Raw genomic sequence first — 19,269 nt, 5'->3', positions numbered from 1 at the left:
AAGAAAAATGGTAAAGTTACAGAAATTTGATGGAAACAAATTTCAGTTGGTAAAATGAAACTCCTTCTCCCCACCATTTAAAAGAATTTTCTTTCTAAAATGTTATCAGCATTATAGTAATCGAAAATGTTGTGCCTGGAAGGTTTCATTATAAATATGCATTTTTCAGAAAGTTATGAGGAAATAAAGTCGAGTAGCGGAGCATCAAAGTGAAGTTAGGACAAAGGCCTGATTCTGTTTATGTTAAAAGAAATAATTTAGTGTATAAATATTGACCTGATGGTTTTTTTTTTTAAGGATTCAACGATCCCTCGTTAGTTTCGATTTTCACCTATTTTCACTTTTTGCTCCTCAACTCGAATATTTTTATCGTTTATCCAGGAGAGACATAAAACAAGAAACTTAATTTATTCTAAAGTAACGAGGGATAAAGACTAAGCCATTTGGTCTCAGGCGCCTAGCAGTTCTATGTCCCAAAATACCCGAGATTGCCAGTCATTAATACTGTCAGGCTTCTTCTCGGGCTTAGAAATATTTCAATCAATAAAAACAAATTCTGGAAATAATTCCACCAATCACCCTCAGACAGGACACGTTACACTATTTTGGGTGGTGCAAGGAAACGAGAACTAGGCAAAATCTAAACAGAGATCAGATACTAAAAACAAAATTAGGCTATTATTGTAAAAACAGGTTTAATGTTACAAACGTAGTAACAGGACTAGGTGCCCCAAGAAATACAAACGGGGACAAGAAATCTCGAAAAGTTGAAACTGTCAGGTGAAAAACGAAACTTTTAGAGGAAAAACAAAAATGTATTGATAAGTTTAATATATTCTCATTACATTTTTCACAAGTTCTCTATAAAGATTATCTTAAAATTATTAGTTTTTTAAATATAAACTTAAACGTTTAGAAACGTTATTACATTGCTAAAATACTTCATCAACAAAAAAGATGCAGATTTTCTAAAATGAAAAGAAATTGGAATCAACTGAGGTTGTTAAGGAGAAGATAACTTTGAACAACTTCCGGCTTTCTCTCTCTCTTTCTCAACCTCACCTTTACCCCTTCTATCTATTCCCCCCCCCACACACACACACACACTTTCTCTCTTTGTTTCTCTCTGTCTGTCTCTGTCTCTCTCTCTCTCTTATATTAAACTCGCCACACTAAACCGGACCGGTTAATTCATGTAAATACAATCCAATATATTATTATTACATCATATTTTGGTATTTTCAACACTTGCCAGCATCTTCACTAAGCAGCAGGTGAGATTACACTTCACACACACACACACATATATATACATATCTATACACACACACACACACACATTTATTTATTTATTTAAAACCTTTTTACCTTAATTTATTTCCTCTTTTGTAAAATATATATTTACCTCAATTTAATAAATTTACGGTGATCTTCATTTAATAATGCTGCACAAATGAAATCCTATTTCTATATATATTTATAACATGATGATGACTGTATATAAGTACCTTGTTGTTCTGACATCCTTCCTAACACGTGTATCTTCTATATTTCTATATTTTGTGTTATTTTACGGCTAACAACTTTGATATTTCAATAATTTAACACCAAACCCGACCTCGATCACTAAACAATTCCGCATTGATCAATTTCAATTGTTCGTTTCTTACCAATGTTCACTTTTTATGGTAAAGTTGCGATCTTCTCAACACTTAAAACTCGCTTTTTACTAAATTACTTCCACCAACAATCTATATTTGCATCAATTAAATAATTATTTTAATCCATTATCAGTTTTTTTTTTATTTATGCATCGTCAAACTGTGTTGTTTCAGATGCAACTTTTTAAATCTATCATTATTCGGTTAACTTGGCAGAATCGACCAACTAAATAATACGAAGCGGCATTTCTGAGTTCAAATTCCGCCGATGTCGATTTTGTCTTTCATTCGTTGAGGATCGATGAAAGTAAATACCAATTACGCACTGGCATCCTGTAATCTACGACCCACAAATTTCAGAGTTCGTGCCTATAGTAGAAACGATTATTATTATTATTATTATTATTATTATTTGTAATTAATTTGTCCGGAATATATTGAGATGTTCGTGGTTGTGCACAGATTAAATAATTCTTCAACAAATATATTCCTTCTGTCTTGGAAATTGTTCAGTAATCCACTTGGCACCATGCTGTAAGCATTGGTAATCCTCGCCTTGTTTAACTCTATTGTTTACCTAATTACCGTCTAATTGGCTTAATTACCAAAGTCGCGGAATTCTGATTTAAGCACCACACACACACACACACACATATATATATAACTCGGCCGAGGTAAAGCATGAGCACACCTTCGCCTTCAACCCTATATAACTGTTTTATCTTTCGGAAATTTCAGAAAAATTTTGCGAATTTGTGTTCTACACACGGGAATTCATACGATTATGACCTCGCCTCCACCCACAAAAAGTTTTCGTGTGTGATTTAAGGGCTATTTAGCTGTTATTTTTAGCACATCTTACAACCTCTTACATTCCTCGATAACTTCGAGATTTCAATGATAATATTGTTTATTTTAAAAATGACATTGTAGGGAAGGTCTGAAAGACTAGATCTGGATGGTTCGAACAAAAAGCTGAATATGTGGGCCAGATATGGTCAGTTTGAATGCTAAAGTTTCATTTGATGAATCTATTGACATCCACAGTCAACAAGCTTCCACAGGGGTCGTGTGTTTTGGTTAAGAACCTCCAAAAGTTGTGCCTACATTTCATGAGTTTATATTTTTAGATAATACTCTGATCCCTGTTCCTTGTGAGCATGCCCGGCATTTTGTCACCATCTCCACCCTGCGATCTCCCTCTCTCTCTCTCCTTCTCCTGCCCTTCCCTCAGGCTTGGCAACCGTGTATTTCCTTTGCAGTAGCACACCTGTTTCTGTCTTCATCCCTGGTCTTTCTCTCTCCAGCTGGCTAATCTTGAACTTCCTCTTCAGCAAGATACCTGTATCTGTCTTACCATAACCTTTTCATCATCACCTCCTCCAATGCCTCCTCTCCTCTTAAAAGTTTTTGTCTTGCAAGTACTTGGTGACCCTGTCAGTGCAGGTGCCACTTAATTGCACCCAGTCTGCACTGTAAAGTGGTTGGTGTTCGGAAGGGCATCCAGCTGTAAAAACCTTACCAAAACTGACCTCACCTGTGCTTGTACCACATGAAAAAGCACTCAGTCCACTCTGCTGATTGGTTGGTGTTAGGAAGGGCATCCAGCTGTTAAAGTCCTGCCAAAACAGTCACAGAAGTTCGGTGGATGCTTCAGCCTGACCAGCTCTTGTGGTACTGTCCCACCCATGCCAGCATGGAACAGGGACGTTAAATGATGATGATGATGAGAAATGTAGACTGTTTAGATAAAAAATGGAAGCAAAAAGAAATTAGACATTAAAAATCATTTGGGTTTTAGAACTGACAATATTTCTGTCATGGAAGAAAGTTAACAATAGTTTCTATCAGGAATTTACAAAGTTCCATCATTACCTCTGTTCAGAACTGTGTTATTCTTTGTAATTGGTCCAACCCATGCTAGCATGGAAGGCGGACGTTAAACGATGATGATGATGGTGTTGAATGTCTCTCCAGACACTTGGAAGTTTGGGTTGTAGAACTGCTAATCAGTTGTATGAATTTTTTTCTTTTTTTTGTAGAATGTATTTTAGATTTGTTTTTTACATTCAATTTTAAAATGTGTTCAAGAAATTAATAAGCTTTTTTAATGAAACCCATTGAATAAAACTAATTTATTTACCAATGTTTCCCTTTTGATGAAATCCATTGCAAATATTTTAATTCTACCAAAATACAGAATGAGTCTTCTTGACTGCAATTCTGATATTAAAGAATTTGGGGATCCTGACAGTCATTTTCACTGCAGATTTGAGAAGAAAATAGCTGAAATAATGTTTAAAAAGAAAATAACAGCTAAATATATTGGTTTCAAATTTTGGCAGAAGACCAGTAATTTAAGGGGAGAGATAAGTGAAATACATTGAAACCCCAATACACAACTGGTACTTATTTTATTGACCCTGAAAGAATGAAAGGCTAATTTTAACTCAGAACGTAAAGACAGATGAAATACCGCTAAGCACTTTACGCAGTGCGTTAATGATTCTACCAGCTTGTCACCTTAATGAAGTAAAAAGTATTAATGTCTCATATGTTCTTGTCTTTTCAAAGATTGAATGAGAGAACAATTCAACTTTAATGAACATTGATTTTTTTAGAAATTATTTTGAGACATGTAAAGGAGCCTTTTATCCCTCTTTTGGGAGAGAGAGAGAGAGAGAATGATCATGACTGGAACGTCTTTGACCATATTCCTGCTCAGTAAGAGCCACCCTGGGTCCACAGTTACTGTTTTATTATCATGGTACATCACAATGTTACAATATTGTTACATTATGTTCTATTACTGTGTTAAATTATTGTGGTACAATGCTGTTATGTTATTGGATCTTTGTTTTGAAGTTAATTCTAATAATTAATAAATCTTATTTTCCAGAATGGCACCAAAAAAGAAAGAAGAAGTTCAAATTCCTCCTCTAATTGGTCGAGTTGGCACTAATTTAAAAATTGGAATTGTTGGTCTTCCTAATGTTGGGTAAGTTGGGGCAAGATAAACATTATCAAATTTCAGTTGAAAGTAAATCAATGAAATAAAACTGTTCTGTCTAACTTCATATTGATTATCAAAATTCTTTCAGAAACCAATAAGGGCATTCTTTATTGTCTATGTAACGTTAAAACGATGATGATGATGATGTAAACAAAAATTAGAAAATTAAACTACCCAGATTTGTGATATAACTTCTTGAATTATCTAATATAGGACTGACTTTGTTAATACTTGAAAAAAAAAAATTAACATCATTCATTGTCATTTGATGTCTATTTTCCATGCTGGCAGGGGTTAGATGGTTTGACTGAAGGCTGTAAGCCAGGGAGCTGCACCAGGCTCCAGTCTGTTTTGGTTTGGTTTCTACAGCTGGATACCCTTCCTAACGCCAGCAGCCACTCCATAGAGCGTACTGGATGCTTTTACACGTCACTAACATGGATGCCCTTCACACATCACCATCATTAGGCCACGACCACAATTTCACTTCGCTTGACACATCTTCTGAGACTCAACATCTGAAGATCACACTTCATCTCCTTGTCCCCTGTCTTTCTGGGTCTACCTCTTCCACAGTTTCCTTCCGCAATTAGAGAACACTAATTAATTTGTTTTGAAATAAGAAGAAACATTTTTCAAACAGTAAAGTTTTTCTGTTGTTTACTTAGTTTAGTCTTTTGTTTCTTTCATTTTGAACATTTGATCCAAATGGCTCCATGTGACCCCTAATGGTCCAAGTATTTATCAAAAAGTTTCAAATTCATTTTTATCTTCTTTCATTTAGGAAGTCATCATTTTTCAATGTTCTCACTAAAAGTCAAGCCTCAGCAGAGAATTTCCCATTTTGTACTATAGACCCAAATGAAAGTAAGTAGCCATTTTTCTTCTTTTTTTTTTTTTTTTTAGTTTTTTTTAATAATATTTTTTTACTGGGATTCACTGTTAAAATGGGTTAAGTGAATTGGAATAATCTGCCTTAAACTGTCTATAAATAAACAGTTGCTGGCTGAAACAATATCAAATGTGTCTTAATAATTCAGGTATTCACTCTGAATGAAGGTTTAACCGTTTGTGACTTGGAAACCAGGTAGGTCCTTATTGATTATTGATAAGTTTGGATCCCGCTGTGCCAACAGCTTCCTCAGAAACTGCATATTCTGCAATGTCCGTCCTCAGAAAAATCTAAGTTGATTTTCAGTTCCAGTCACTGACAATCACTTTGTCAGAAAATAGTGACTGCAGCCATAGAGGAACCAAGTGATGGACTTCTTTGGTAATGAATGGCCATCTTGGCCCAGTTGCTTCTTTTGCATTGTCATAGCCTTCTGTCGTGTCTTACATCAGTGACCTGCAACAATTTCAATGACATGACCTCTATCTCAACCAATAAGGACCTGCCTTTCGAGTCCAATGGTGAATGTCTGATTGAAGAGACACACCTTTTAACACATGAAACAGATTATTGACATTCAACTGTTTGTCTGTAAACTCTACACAGTGTATTGAATGCTCTTTCGTTTGTATACATGATGGTATTATAGTGGCCCCTAAATCTATTTGAGTCGTGTCACTCCTGTGATCTAACTCTCAAACCAATTGAATTGGTTAATTAGCTCAAATATCCTGTTTGATTCCGTTGCTTCCATCATTTCTTCAGCCGTGCATTCTCATTTGTTGCAGGTCGTGTTGCAGTGCCCGATGAGAGATTTGATTACCTTTGTGAGTTTTACAAACCTGCCAGGTAAGCTTCCCAGAAAGATATTACTCTTTTGTTTATTCCCTATTTTCAATTACCTGCCACTTATCATTAACACACGAATGGTCTTTGGATTCACATCTTTTAATTACTCCCAGACCCTCATTTAACACTGATATTTTGTTTTAACATCACAATATAGAGACATTGCAAGTTAGAGGTGAGAACTAATTAGCTGTGCTAATTAATAATGTAAAAGGAGGAATATTTCTTGGCTATGAAGTATACAGGTGCTCTGTCATACAGAATAATTCATACATATGATCATGTGACCATGAAATGGGGATTCAATTAATCTGAGAGATTTTATAAAACAAAAGAAGGTATTTGGAAAAATCAAAATAGAATGTGAGAAAATAGCATAGAATCTGGGAACAGTTCTTATCCTTGGCTGAGCAGGATTTTTGTTAGCAATAGACAGTGGGGAGATTGCCCTGTGGTTATCCCATATCTAGCAGTTCCCTTTTCTTTAGCTGTACAAGAGTGACCATCTCATCTACTTTACACATCTCTACAAGAACGTTGTCTGGACCAGGAGCCTTGCTACAGGACATCTGTGAGATTACTTTTATGACTTCTGCAAGTATGGGTGGGAAGTGAAGCTCATGATTCATCTCCACCTATGACCATACAGTCAGTAGCCTTCCTGATGGTTGGGCACAGTGTTCTATCCATTGCTTCAGCATCTACCATTTCTCTGTGAGCAATGTTTGGATGCCAGCACTGAGGAGTGGGTCATGGCCCAAGGGCAAATGGGTAAACTTCAGTGCATCATAGAATTACTTCAGACCCTGGTTGACTGCCTTACTGCTGAGCCAGGATTCTTAAAATCCTCACTCCACTGTATGGCAGATCTTGGGGGATTCAGCTGCTTTCTTATTGGCTACTTTGGCACCGAAGATGTTGATTCTACTCTGCCTGTAGACCTTGATCTCTTCATTTTCAGTGAACTGGTCCTGGTTGTTGTGAATGGTTGCTCCAACATGTTCTGAGCACTTCGGTAGACAATGTCCTTGAAGGAGATGATTGTTTTTCAGTGGAGTCTGAATTCTTCTGTTGTTTAAACCTGTGAAGAAATTAGCTGAGATTGTCTTTGTTACTCTTAAGTCTCTTGGGTATCTTCTGTGCCTGGGGTCTTTTTGGATTGGATGGGCATCTTCATTTTCAACATGATCCATCAATGATTTGTCCTGCAGTTTGCTCCACACCCTTGATCTCCTTAAATCCCACCAATTTCTCATCCCAGCAGATACTCGTTTTGGAAGTGGTTGTGTATGCACAATATCTTGTTGCAGACGGGCAGGGATGAGGTGGGATCCTATAAAATCAGTCTATCTTGTTTCTGTTGCAGCTTCCAGTGCCATGTCTATCAGTGACTTCCATGACATTTGGCCGACTCCAACTATAGTTGAAGTCATCAAAATGGATAATTTTCTCTGACTTTGAGAGAGCAGTCAAGAATCTATCAAATTCTGTATAGGGTCTGTACAGCCCTTATTAACCATTCGTCAATCCCCAGTTTCTGCATCGCCCACCTGATAAGGGATCAGGGGACCCTGTCAAAGGCTTTCTCCAAGTCAACAAAAGCCAAATACAGGGGTTTATCTTTGGCTATGTATTTCTCCTGCAGTTGCCGTACCAGGAATATAGCATCAGTGGTGCTTCTACCTGGCACAAAACCAAACTGCATCTCATCTAGACTAACTATCTCCCTAATTAGTTGGGCTATGACCCTCTCCATGACCTTCATCACCTGATCCAGCAGTTTGATACCCCTGTAGTTATTTTTATCTAAAACATCACCTTTCTTAGGCCACACCTAAATCTTATTGATTGTGTGTAAAGATTCATTCGGCTATATACAATAACCACTGATTCACTGCTCTTTGTGTTACTGTTAACTAGAGTATGTCCAGAGACGTACACTCTCCAGGGTAATACTTTCTCCACCAAGGTCATGCCCCCTCTACCAAGGTCATGTTCCTTCCTTCAGGATTTATGCCCCTTCTATCAAGTTCATGCCACCTCCATCATGGTCATGTCTCCTCCACTAAGGCAATATCTTCTACATGAAGGCCATTTTAAAAATGCAGTCTGGGATATTAGGTCTAACAAGAGATTGTTAAGTAGAACATATATCCATAGTAACAAAGGATTAGACCTGTAAGCCAGCTGGATGAAGGAGGTAGCCATTGTGCAGGAAACATTTCAGTCTGAGGAATACACTGAAATACCATTGCTGACTACTTCACGTAGCAATTGATAGTCCATTACTACTTGGCCATTCAGCTATTTCTCTTTCTCTCTCTCTCTCTGTAAATATAAAGTCCCAGTAGTACAACAGTTGTGATGTTAAGGTACTGTGCTATTAATTCATATTTAATCAGTGCTAACTAATTAATGCAGTGAACACCAACATTTTAATTAAATTCACACCATAATGAAACAGAAAACTGATTTGCATAATGATTAATTCTGTTTAAGAAAGATAGAGGAGACAAGTCAGAAATTTAAATTGATAGGGTTAACATCTGTAGACATGTTTTAGTTTTACCAAACAACTTCAGGTATTTGTCATCATTACCAGTTCTGTCCAAAACCAATGATGAATGATATATACATGTATGTGTGTGTGTGTGTGTATATATATATATATATATATATATAGAGAGAGAGAGAGAGAGAGGTGACAATTTAAAGGAGTGAAAGGAAATTTCCTTGGATACCTTCTTCATAAACAACAATTAAATCAGTGATAACACAATGTACAATGTCATTAGTATTCCATTGTTCAAAAATGTTTTGTGTTTCCAGCCAAAACAAATCAGTGAAAAATGTTTTATTTCATATTTATATTGTTTTTTTTTTGTGTTTGTTTTTGCTTTGTAGTAAAGTTCCCGCTTTCCTGAATGTTGTTGATATTGCTGGTCTTGTCCAAGGAGCACATGAAGGAAAGGGACTTGGAAATGCTTTCCTTTCAAATATCAGTGCTTGTGATGCCATCTTCCATGTAGTCAGTATGTATTGCTTTCACATTCAATGCTAAATGTTTAAATTTTGCTGTAACCCAACACTACAACTTTGTTTTTAAGATTTGGTCTGTATTTGTGACCCTTAAAGGCCCACCTAGTCAGGTCAGATCACTGTTGTTGTTAATATAACTGATGATTGACGACTGTGAAAAAAAAAAGACCAGAATGGGGAGGAAATTCCAGAGGGATGAAGGAAAAAAAAAAACAGGAGTAGTGTGGGGAGCCTGTGTATGCCTATGACACAGAACAGGTGACAAATGGAAGGGGAATGAGTGTTGGAGGGAGGTGGTGATACATAACCAGTTGTCTTCAAGGAACGGAGGCCATTGTAATAGCATTAGAGAAAGTTAAATGAAAGGACAGCTTGATGTCTGTGAGGTTGATTTGTATTACAACAAGTTTCAATCACTTGGGTGGATTTCTTTTGGGTTTTTTTATTGTTTTATTTTTATGGTTTAATAGATTAAAAAGGGACAACACTCATGATCTTTTTCAGGGTCTCAGTCTGATGAGATAACAAATCCTTAGACTGCAAAACATAACCAGAATGTACTCCATTACAGGCAACCATGAGGCAGGTTGTGGTTTCAAATGGAGTCTTAGATCTTCTTCATGTATTTAACAGAATCTTCTTTCACTTGTTTGTACTCGTTTGCCCTGTCCACTCCTCTGCTCCACTTCTTTGATGTTCTTTCCTGACACATCTTCACCACCATCTCCTCTCTTTTCCACCTGGGGTAACCATGTATCTCTCCCCCACAGCAACACACCTGTTCCTCTCCCTCTACCATACTCTTAACCTCTCATCACCTCCCTCACCACGACAACCCACTTCTCCTTAGTTGAGGTGGAGTCTTGTCTTGTGAGTTACTTGGTAACCTCACTGGTATCAGTGCTATGTAAAAAAACACTTGGTACACTCTCTAAATGGTTGGCATTAGGAAGAGGTACCAACCATAGCAGCTATGCTTAAGCAGACATTGGAAAATGATGCAGGTAGTTCTCTGGCTTGTCGGATCGTGTCAAATCATCCAACCCATGCCAGCATGGAAAACAGATGTTAAGTGATGGTATGTTATCATCAATTTTCCTTCTAATATAATAACACCCTTTACTAGTTCTAAATTCTTGGTGTCTATAGTTTATCCAGTGCTTAGTATTCTCTAAGATAATACAGAGGTCAACGGAAGCGTACCGAAAGACATGTTCAGCGTGAAAAAAAGACAATACAGTTTGTATAAACTTAATCTACGAAGTGAAGAGATTTGAATTAGAATTGCATCCATAATAATGAAAAAAAGTAATTAGTTTAACAATCAACTCTAAAGATTATGAAACATCACTGAAGTGGTGTACAAAGACAGAATTAGGGTTAGGGTTGTCTTTCATCCTGCCAAGATGATCCTTACTCCCAGTGACATTATGATATTAACTATATTAGCCCCTTTTCTAGTACAGTCTTTTAGATCCATAATGACAGATGGACTAACTAGGAGAGGACCCTATTTTCTACATTTTCTTCACACTAATGAAGTATTTGATTGCCTCCTAAATTTCTATTCTACTGCAGGTTATTATTATTAATATTATTATCATATGAAAACTCACAGCTTATTTTGCTGGGTATGATGGAAAGTATCAGCTGTCCACAGACAAAGACTAAGGTGACACTTGTTTTACTGGTCATGCTTCAAAAACTCTGCAAAGAATTATTGCACTTCTGAGCAATACTGATTTTTGTAGGTGTTCTACCGTCACACTTGCACCAATCATTTTCAGCCATGTTGATAGTTGAGTGCTGATACTTCCAACTGCACCAATTACTATTCGTATCACATCTACTCTCTTCATCGACCACAACCTTCATATTTCCCACTTTAAATCATCATAGTTGTTTTATTTTTTCTTCTTCTTTCATATTGATCTTGTTGTCACCAGGGCAAGTTATGTTGATAATCATACATGTTCTTTCTTTTCTATTCACCACAACAATGTCTGGTCAGGGGATCACACTGGATTATTACATCCTACAGGATTTTACAGTTCTCATTTTCGGTGACTCCTTGTGGGGTTTGTTCATCCATCCTTATGGTCTGAGTTCAAATTCCCCTGAGGTTTATCTTTCATCCTTTTGGGGATGATTAAATGGGTACCAGTTACACACTGAGGTAGATGTAATTGACTAGGCCCCTCCCACACAATTTCAGGCCTTGATCTTCCACAGTCACCTTGGCTCCCACAAGATCCTGTAATTCTCATTTTCTATCACAGCTTGTGGTTCCATGTTCATACCACTTTTCTGTTATTTTGAAGTCACACTCTCAGCCAACATCCCAATACACTCTTTTGCTTACACAGTCATGTCTGCATTTATACTCCTTTTGTGCTAGTATACTGCACTCACTGAAATGTTGATTGATACTTTCCTCTCCTTTTCTGCAGATTCTACATTTGCTGTCTGACTGAGTTTTTTTTTATCTTTGACTTTATCAGAGTAGCAACAGTAACAGTAGTAGTTGTTGTTGCTGCTGTTGCTGTTTTTAAATAAGAGACAACTCAACTTTGATACTTTGTCACTAAGTTCCAAATTTTGTTGTAAGCATTAGTTGCAGTAACTGAACACTTTATCCAGAGGAATCTTTGTTTCTCATTGACTTTCTAGCATAGAAACTCATGTTATATAAAGATCCTGTTGGCCCTAACCACCTAACCGTGAAGTAAGAAGTGGTTGTAACACTCTGTTCTCATTTTCCATGATTGAAACCAGTAAAATGTATTGCTTTACTAAAGACTTTCAAACTATGAAATGTTTTTCATTAATGAAATATTTCTGTCTTTGTAGGAGTCTTTGATGAAGAAAGTATCGTTCATGTTGAAGGAGATGTTGATCCTGTTCGTGATCTTGACATCATTCATGACGAACTGCGCTTTAAAGACTTGGATTATTTGAAGAAGCAAATTGAGAGCTTAGAACGGTCAGTGCTGAGAGGATCAGATAAGAAAAAGAAGCCAGAATATGTAGGTTTGTTTCTTAAGGTGTTTTAGTATCAAGATTGACCTTAACTTTTAGTATGACCAAAATTTCTTTTCAGAGAAAAGAAAATGACGTTCTTTCTATTTAGCTTATCATTTATTTTATTTTATTTTTTTTATCAGGAAACTCTAGTAAAAATTCTTGAACATTTAGAAAATAACCAGTTGCCAAGGAAAGTGTTATGGGATATAAAAGAAGTGAGTCATAATCTTTCCCTTTTTATATTTTTAAAAGATTGGGCCAGTGTGTTGGGGCACCAACGTACACTGTTCATAAAATAGTTTCTTATGATATAATAATTAAAAATTGTTTGTTTTTCTCGGCAGCTTGAAGTTTTAAACAAGCATCTTTTGCTGACTGCTAAACCAGTCATATATCTGGTCAACCTCTCTGAAAAGGATTATACTCGCAAGAAAAACAAGTGGTCAGTTTATTTGTTTGCTTGTTTATTTTCTAATTTTCTTGTTATGATTATGAGATTGTTTTTGCAAATTTTAACTTCAACACATTGCTGGATCCTTTTTTTTTTTTACGGTTAGATTGCTATAGTAAAGGTTCTTGTCAGTCTAATAGAGGGAAACAGAATTATGTTTGCGTAGCAACACAAATTAAGATATATATATATATATATATATGACAGGTACTGTTTAAGCACTCTAGTATAATCCAAAATATGACTAACCACATTGAATGATATGGAATAACTGGATTATTTAAGGTAAACATTCACACAGAATTTCACTCAATGGGTAAATCCTGAGTTCACTTCATTGAATTATAAGCAGTTTATGAAGTGTATATTCACAACATTAAAATAAAAGTGGAGAATTATACATCTGCACAGTTTTTTTTTTTTATTATAGTCTTTCATACAGAATTTTCTCTTTAAACCTCTCTCCAACATATGTTTCTGATGCATGGATGATATCTTGTTATGTGGTGTCCATTTACATTCTATCGGTTTGACTGCATCCAGATTTCATCCTGGTTAAAAATTTATCCATGTAGCTTTATTAAAGATGTTGTCACTAGTAGAGTTTGATGCAAACTAAATTATTATGATTTTGACAGTATTTTAGGTAGGGGACATTATTGTTGAATGCAAATGAAATCAGAGGTAGTAGGGAGAAATATGATATGGCTGTAGAATCCTTTCTCACTTCAACCCCAGAGTAACCCAAGTGACCCTCTCGAGAGGCTAGGTATTAAACTGAATCAGAATATGTTTGATCCACTAGCCTTATGCAAAATGGACAAATGTAACTTCTGCCAGAGATAGATACATTTAAGCCAGTTAGGATTTAAAAACATAAGAGACAAAGAATTTACTATTAAGGTCAGGGTTAGGGTTCACAGTATGGTAGATTACATCTAATTAAGCTGAAAGAAACCCATTGTGTATATATGTATATATATGAGGTGGTATTAAAAAGTTCCATGACTTGTTATGTTCACTAAAAAGTCACTTATTTACCTTAAGTTTTAACATCATCTCCTTCGAAATAGTCACCTTGCACAGCAATACACTGGTCCTAGCGTTCCTGCCACTTTTGGAATCTAGCCTGGAATTCGTTTTCCATAAGCAAGTTGAGGACTTTCTGTGATTCACTCTTGATCTTGACAACGGTATTAAAACGGCGACCTTTGAGCTGCATTTTCATCTTAAGGAAGAGATGGAAGTCTGCAGGTGCAAAATCTGGTGATTAGGGTGGGTGTAGAAGTGGTTCCATGGTGGTTTTGGTGAGAAACTCACGAGGAAGGAGAGTTTGGTGACAGGATGCATTGTTGTCGTGAAGAATCCAATTCTTTGCACTCCACAGAACTGATCGCTTTCGCTGAATGCCCCCCCCCCCTTCCTCAGACACTTCAAAATGTTCCAGTGGAACTTTTGATTGACGGTCTGGCCCTGGGGGACTGAATTCTTGATGCACAACACCACATTTCTGGCAGGTTTTCCAGATCACCCATTGTCTTCCAGGGACTCTCTTTCACTTTTGAAGTACCTGTGTCACTCGAAATATTGCATACGACCCATTGCCGTATTGTTTGTAAGCTTGCCAAAGCATGCTCAAGGTCTCTGTAGCAGACTTCCCAAATTTGACCCCAAATTTCACATGGGCTCTTTCTTCCTGTCCATGACAAAATCACAGACTGCAACGTACATATGATTGCAGAAACACAAATTTCACAACTTGTGAAATAAATACAGTGATGTCACTCAGTACACACTGCCTCATGAAGGTCATTGCTAGCTCTCACTTTGCATGCAACCATGTGCTGCCATCTTTTAGTACACTACAGAACTAATCCATGAGCTTTTTGATACCACTTTGTACGTATGTGTGTGTGTTTGTATCTGCTTGTCTTGAAATCATATGTGATGGTTGTAAATAAGCATCTCCAATCATACAAGTGGTGATGCTCATTTCCAGTTTCCCTGTGAAGACATGTCCAACTGTGGGGAAGCGTTACCTTACTTGGAAACAGCCTTTTATTTAGGTCTTCTTTGAAACCAGTTCAGTCCTGATTAAAGCAGATCTTTGGTAAAAGGTATTTCACCTGTAACAGTCCTATCTTTTTCCCAGGCATAATGTATCTATAATTACTATAGCCAATATTATCCATTGTTTTAAGACATAAGAGCATAATTCAGGGTATTTAACTGCTATTTCTTGGATATTGTGTAATAACAGAAATTTGATTCTTTCCCTCAACTTTTTGCTCTGTAAATTGTAATAATTCTGAATTTCTCCAGTATGTAAATATGTTAAGACATCCGGATTCAGAATGAGAGAAACTAGCTCAATCTCAGCAACAGTTTGCTGATTAGATCTTGATTTTACTTATAATATATTAGTCCATTTGTTGCTGTCTTTCTCTTGAAATACACTCTTTGTTTCAATTAATTTTGAAAATAAAGAAGAATCTATTAAAATAACTTTGCACTTGTTTAAGTTGATGTTTGCTAGTACATAAATTATCATGAAGAACATTTAAAAGAAGGTTTTAATTTTAATTTTCTTAATCCTCTTAGATTTGGGCTCCTGTATCTAACTTTACCATCCACCTGGGCTCTTGAACACAAATATAAATAGTTGCATGAACAGCTTGAAAGTAACAATTGCAGGCAGACTAACGGACAGAATCACAAAAAAACATTTCAAGAGAATAATGATAGGCTTATCTCACAACTTTCGTATTTGTTCACCCAAATTGCTAGTTTCCTTATCACTTTCACTAGTTTGATTGTCCAAATCTCACTCCCATTGCCTGTGTAAGTGTAAACTCTTTGTCTGAAGAATAGATATCATCAATGATTTCAATTTCAAAGAGTCTAGGCCTTGCTTGTTTACCAGACAAAGTGCTGCGTTCGTCACACACTTGTTTCATTGCAAAAGGACCCCCATTTTTTTCAATTAAAAACAAAAGCAAACAACAGTTACTGGGGACATCATTAACACTGGATCATAAACACATGTGACTACAAAGCTACAACACAATCAGTTGTCTGTTTTAAGTATTTTATCTTCTTTTTCTACATTTGTTGTTCATTACTGCTTTAACAGGAATCTGGTAGAGATCCCACTTGTGTTATAATGGGAGCATAACATGATAGGGTGATAAACTAAAAGTTTTTATTATAGAATAAGGGGCAGTCATTGGCAAGCGGGTAATGGGAAAGTTATATTTTATTTTATTGACTGTTTGTCCTTTTGTTTTTTGACATAAGATTAACCATTTTGTTTGGATGTTGTAGGTCTTTTGAGAATTGTAAAACTTAACCAATCTTTATAATTGTAAGAAATTCTTTATTTGCTGCTATATTGTTAGGGTTAGAGTGATACTCATGTGTTTTTGATAATTATTGCTTGTTGTTTTATCGAAAGGCTCCCCAAGCTGAAAGCCTGGATTGACAGCCACGACAGTGGTGCCCTACTCATACCATTCAGCTGTGCTTTAGAGATGAAATTACTTGATATGGATGATGAAGAAAAAGAGAAATATCTTAAAGAAACTGGAACCACCAGGTCAGTAGCTTCTGCACATTTGTCCTCATGGAATTTGTTACAGATTTGCCAGGACATGAAAGATGGGCTGCAGTATAGAGCAGAATATTGATGATTTCTAACAGGGTGGGGCTACACACTAGTAGCAGATGACTATGATGCTGCTACACCAGTCATTGGGTGCAACTTTCTTGTGTACAACCTGATTAACTAGACAGGTAACTAGAGCATAACTCACAGCACTAGGTTTTTTAAGCATCTCAGCAGTGATTCCTGATGGAATACAGTGATGAATTTAGCATACAAGTAGGGGGTCACCAGGGCTCAGTTCTCAGCCCCCTCTTCTTCATGATAGTCTTCCGGGTCATAACAGAGGAATTCAAAACTCGATGCCTGTGGGAACTGCTATATGCTGATGGCTTCACTCTTATTCTGGAATCTGTAGTAGAATTGGAGAAGAAATTCCAGGTATGGAAGCAAAACCTGGAATCAAAAGGCCTTAAAGTTAACTTTGCAAAAACCTAAGTTGTTGTTAGCAAGAAAACAGATACGATCCTCTTTCCATCAGGTAAATGGCCCTGCTCAGTATGTAAGAAAGGAGTTGGAAGTAATTTCATTCGCTGCACCCAGTGTAAGTTAAGGACACATAACAGGTGCAGTGGAATCACAGGTAGATTAACAAATAAAGTTGTCTTCAGATGTGCAGGAACAATAAGCACTAAGGACACACAGGAATTAGACTCTCTCGAATGTCCAGGAGGCTTTCTTGAGGTTGTAGATAGTTCTTGTTACCTAGATGACCAAATTAACAATGGTGAAGGAAGTTCCGAGAGCTGTTACCTCTGTTGGCAACAAAAGGACTTTCTCTCAGTGAAAGTTAGATTGTATGATGCTTGTGTATGAATGGCTACACTCCATGGTTGTGAGACATAGGCTCTGAATGTAGAACACATGCGCAGACTGGAGAGAAATGAAGGCAGTATGATCCACTGGAGATGCAACATCAGTGTGCATGTACAACAAAGTGCAAATTTGTTGAGAGAAATGTTGGACATAAGAGGAATCAGATACAGCTTGCGAGAGAGAAGACTCTGTTGGTTTGGACGTGTGATGTGTATGAATGAAGACAGCTATACAAAGAAGTACCAATCACTGAAAGTGAATGACACCTGTGGAAGAGGGAGACCCAGGAAGACATGGGATGAAATGGTGAGGACCGATCTCAGGATGTTGAGCCTCACAGAGGAGATGACAATGGATCGAGATGTTTGCTGATATATAAGGTTCTTGAGAAGACCTTTCCACTTCAGTGAAACTGACTTCCAGAAGCGATGTACACTCTACCCACATGTAGCAGTAACACTTTTCACACACCCAACAAACCAAACTACATCTCTTCCACACATTTCCTCTTTTCATGCATTATGCTTATCTCTTGCATCCCAATCCTGTCCTCATGGCCCTACTCACTACATCATTGCTATCCTGTAGTCCCCCACCCCAAGTTTCGCCAATCACTACATCCCCTCCCCACCACCACTCTACGTGAAGTCTCTCTACCTCCTACTTATGCACCTTTGGCAATTCCATCCCATTTATATTCTGATCCCTGTTCCCTGTGACTATGCCCTGGCACTTCACCTCCATCTCTCTCCTGCTCTCTCTCTCTCTCTTTTGCTCTTCCCTCTGGCTGGGTAACCATGTATCTCTTCTACAGCAACACACCTGTTTCTATCCTCATTCTTGATTACTCACTCACACACACACACACTCTTTCTATCTCTCTCTCTCTCTCTGTCACATTCTAACCTTTCATCATCTGGCACAAGATCACCTCCTCCAAAGCCCCCCCCTTCTCAAAGGATCTTTGTCTTGCAAGTTACTTGGTGGATCTTGCCAGTGCTGGTGCCCTGTAAAAAGCACTCAGTCCCCTCTGCCGGGTGATCAGTGTTTGGAAGGACTCCCAGCCACAACAAAAACCATGCCAAAACAGACACTGAAACCTGGTGCAGTCTTCTGCTGAAGCAGCTCCTGTCAAACCATCCGACCGATGCCAACATGGAAGGCGGATGTTAAATGACAACGATGGTGAAGGACAGATGAAACAATGTAGTCCTAGATGCACTTATATCTGAATGAAATACAAGATTATCATCACTGACCTACTACTAAACAACCACAATAATTACCTCTTCTGCTACTAATTAGAATCACAATCAAAGTTTTACAATGATAACATCTTGCATATAGTTTCACACTTCTCCATTATGGGTTCAAGTCTCACCTGGATCAACTTCACCAGTCCTGAGATCAATTGTTATAATGCACCATTATTTACCCTTCTATAGAATATGTCAAAACTGGATAGCACGGGTATTTTCAGAATAATAGTAGCCCACATGTTTGACAACATGTATGCTTAGGAGGGAAAACATATCCCTAACATATTCAGCTTTAAACACTTGATCATTTTAAACAACACTATTCTGAAATCAAATTTCATGATTCTTAATTTTTGTCTTTTATTTACATCATCATCATCATCATCATCATCGTTTAACGTCCGCTTTCCATGCTAGCATGGGTTGGACGATCTGACTGAGGACTGGTGAAACCGGATGGCAACACCAGGCTCCAGTCTGATTTGGCAGAGTTTCTACAGCTGGATGCCCTTCCTAACGCCAACCACTCAGAGAGTGTAGTGGGTGCTTTTACGTGTCACCCGCACGAAAACGGCCACGCTCGAAATGGTGTCTTTTATGTGCC

At 37.3% G+C, this 19,269-nt stretch overlaps 1 protein-coding gene across 2 annotated transcripts in view; it reads left to right on the top strand.

Moving 5' to 3' along the window:
* Nucleotides 1-1,092: 1,092 nt before the first annotated feature.
* Nucleotides 1,093-19,269, top strand: part of LOC106884460 (obg-like ATPase 1) — a 34,241-nt gene continuing 16,064 nt past the window's right edge. Inside the window, exons 1-9 of one of the 2 annotated variants that reach the window (XM_014935858.2) lie at nucleotides 1,093-1,195; nucleotides 4,561-4,659; nucleotides 5,459-5,541; nucleotides 6,355-6,415; nucleotides 9,320-9,447; nucleotides 12,305-12,480; nucleotides 12,619-12,693; nucleotides 12,823-12,920; nucleotides 16,384-16,524. In XM_014935858.2, coding sequence (XP_014791344.1) covers nucleotides 4,562-4,659; nucleotides 5,459-5,541; nucleotides 6,355-6,415; nucleotides 9,320-9,447; nucleotides 12,305-12,480; nucleotides 12,619-12,693; nucleotides 12,823-12,920; nucleotides 16,384-16,524 — 860 coding nt within the window. In that variant the 5' untranslated portion in view covers nucleotides 1,093-1,195; nucleotide 4,561. Of the gene's footprint in view, nucleotides 1,275-4,560; nucleotides 4,660-5,458; nucleotides 5,542-6,354; nucleotides 6,416-9,319; nucleotides 9,448-12,304; nucleotides 12,481-12,618; nucleotides 12,694-12,822; nucleotides 12,921-16,383; nucleotides 16,525-19,269 lie in introns of both variants that reach the window. The other variant, XM_014935857.2, reaches the window with a different exon arrangement.

The sequence above is a fragment of the Octopus bimaculoides genome, chromosome 3, assembly GCF_001194135.2.
Source record: "Octopus bimaculoides isolate UCB-OBI-ISO-001 chromosome 3, ASM119413v2, whole genome shotgun sequence".
Classification (NCBI taxonomy): domain Eukaryota; kingdom Metazoa; phylum Mollusca; class Cephalopoda; order Octopoda; family Octopodidae; genus Octopus; species Octopus bimaculoides.
Note: the sequence above shows the minus strand (reverse complement) of the source record. Positions and strands in the feature narration are given on the sequence as shown.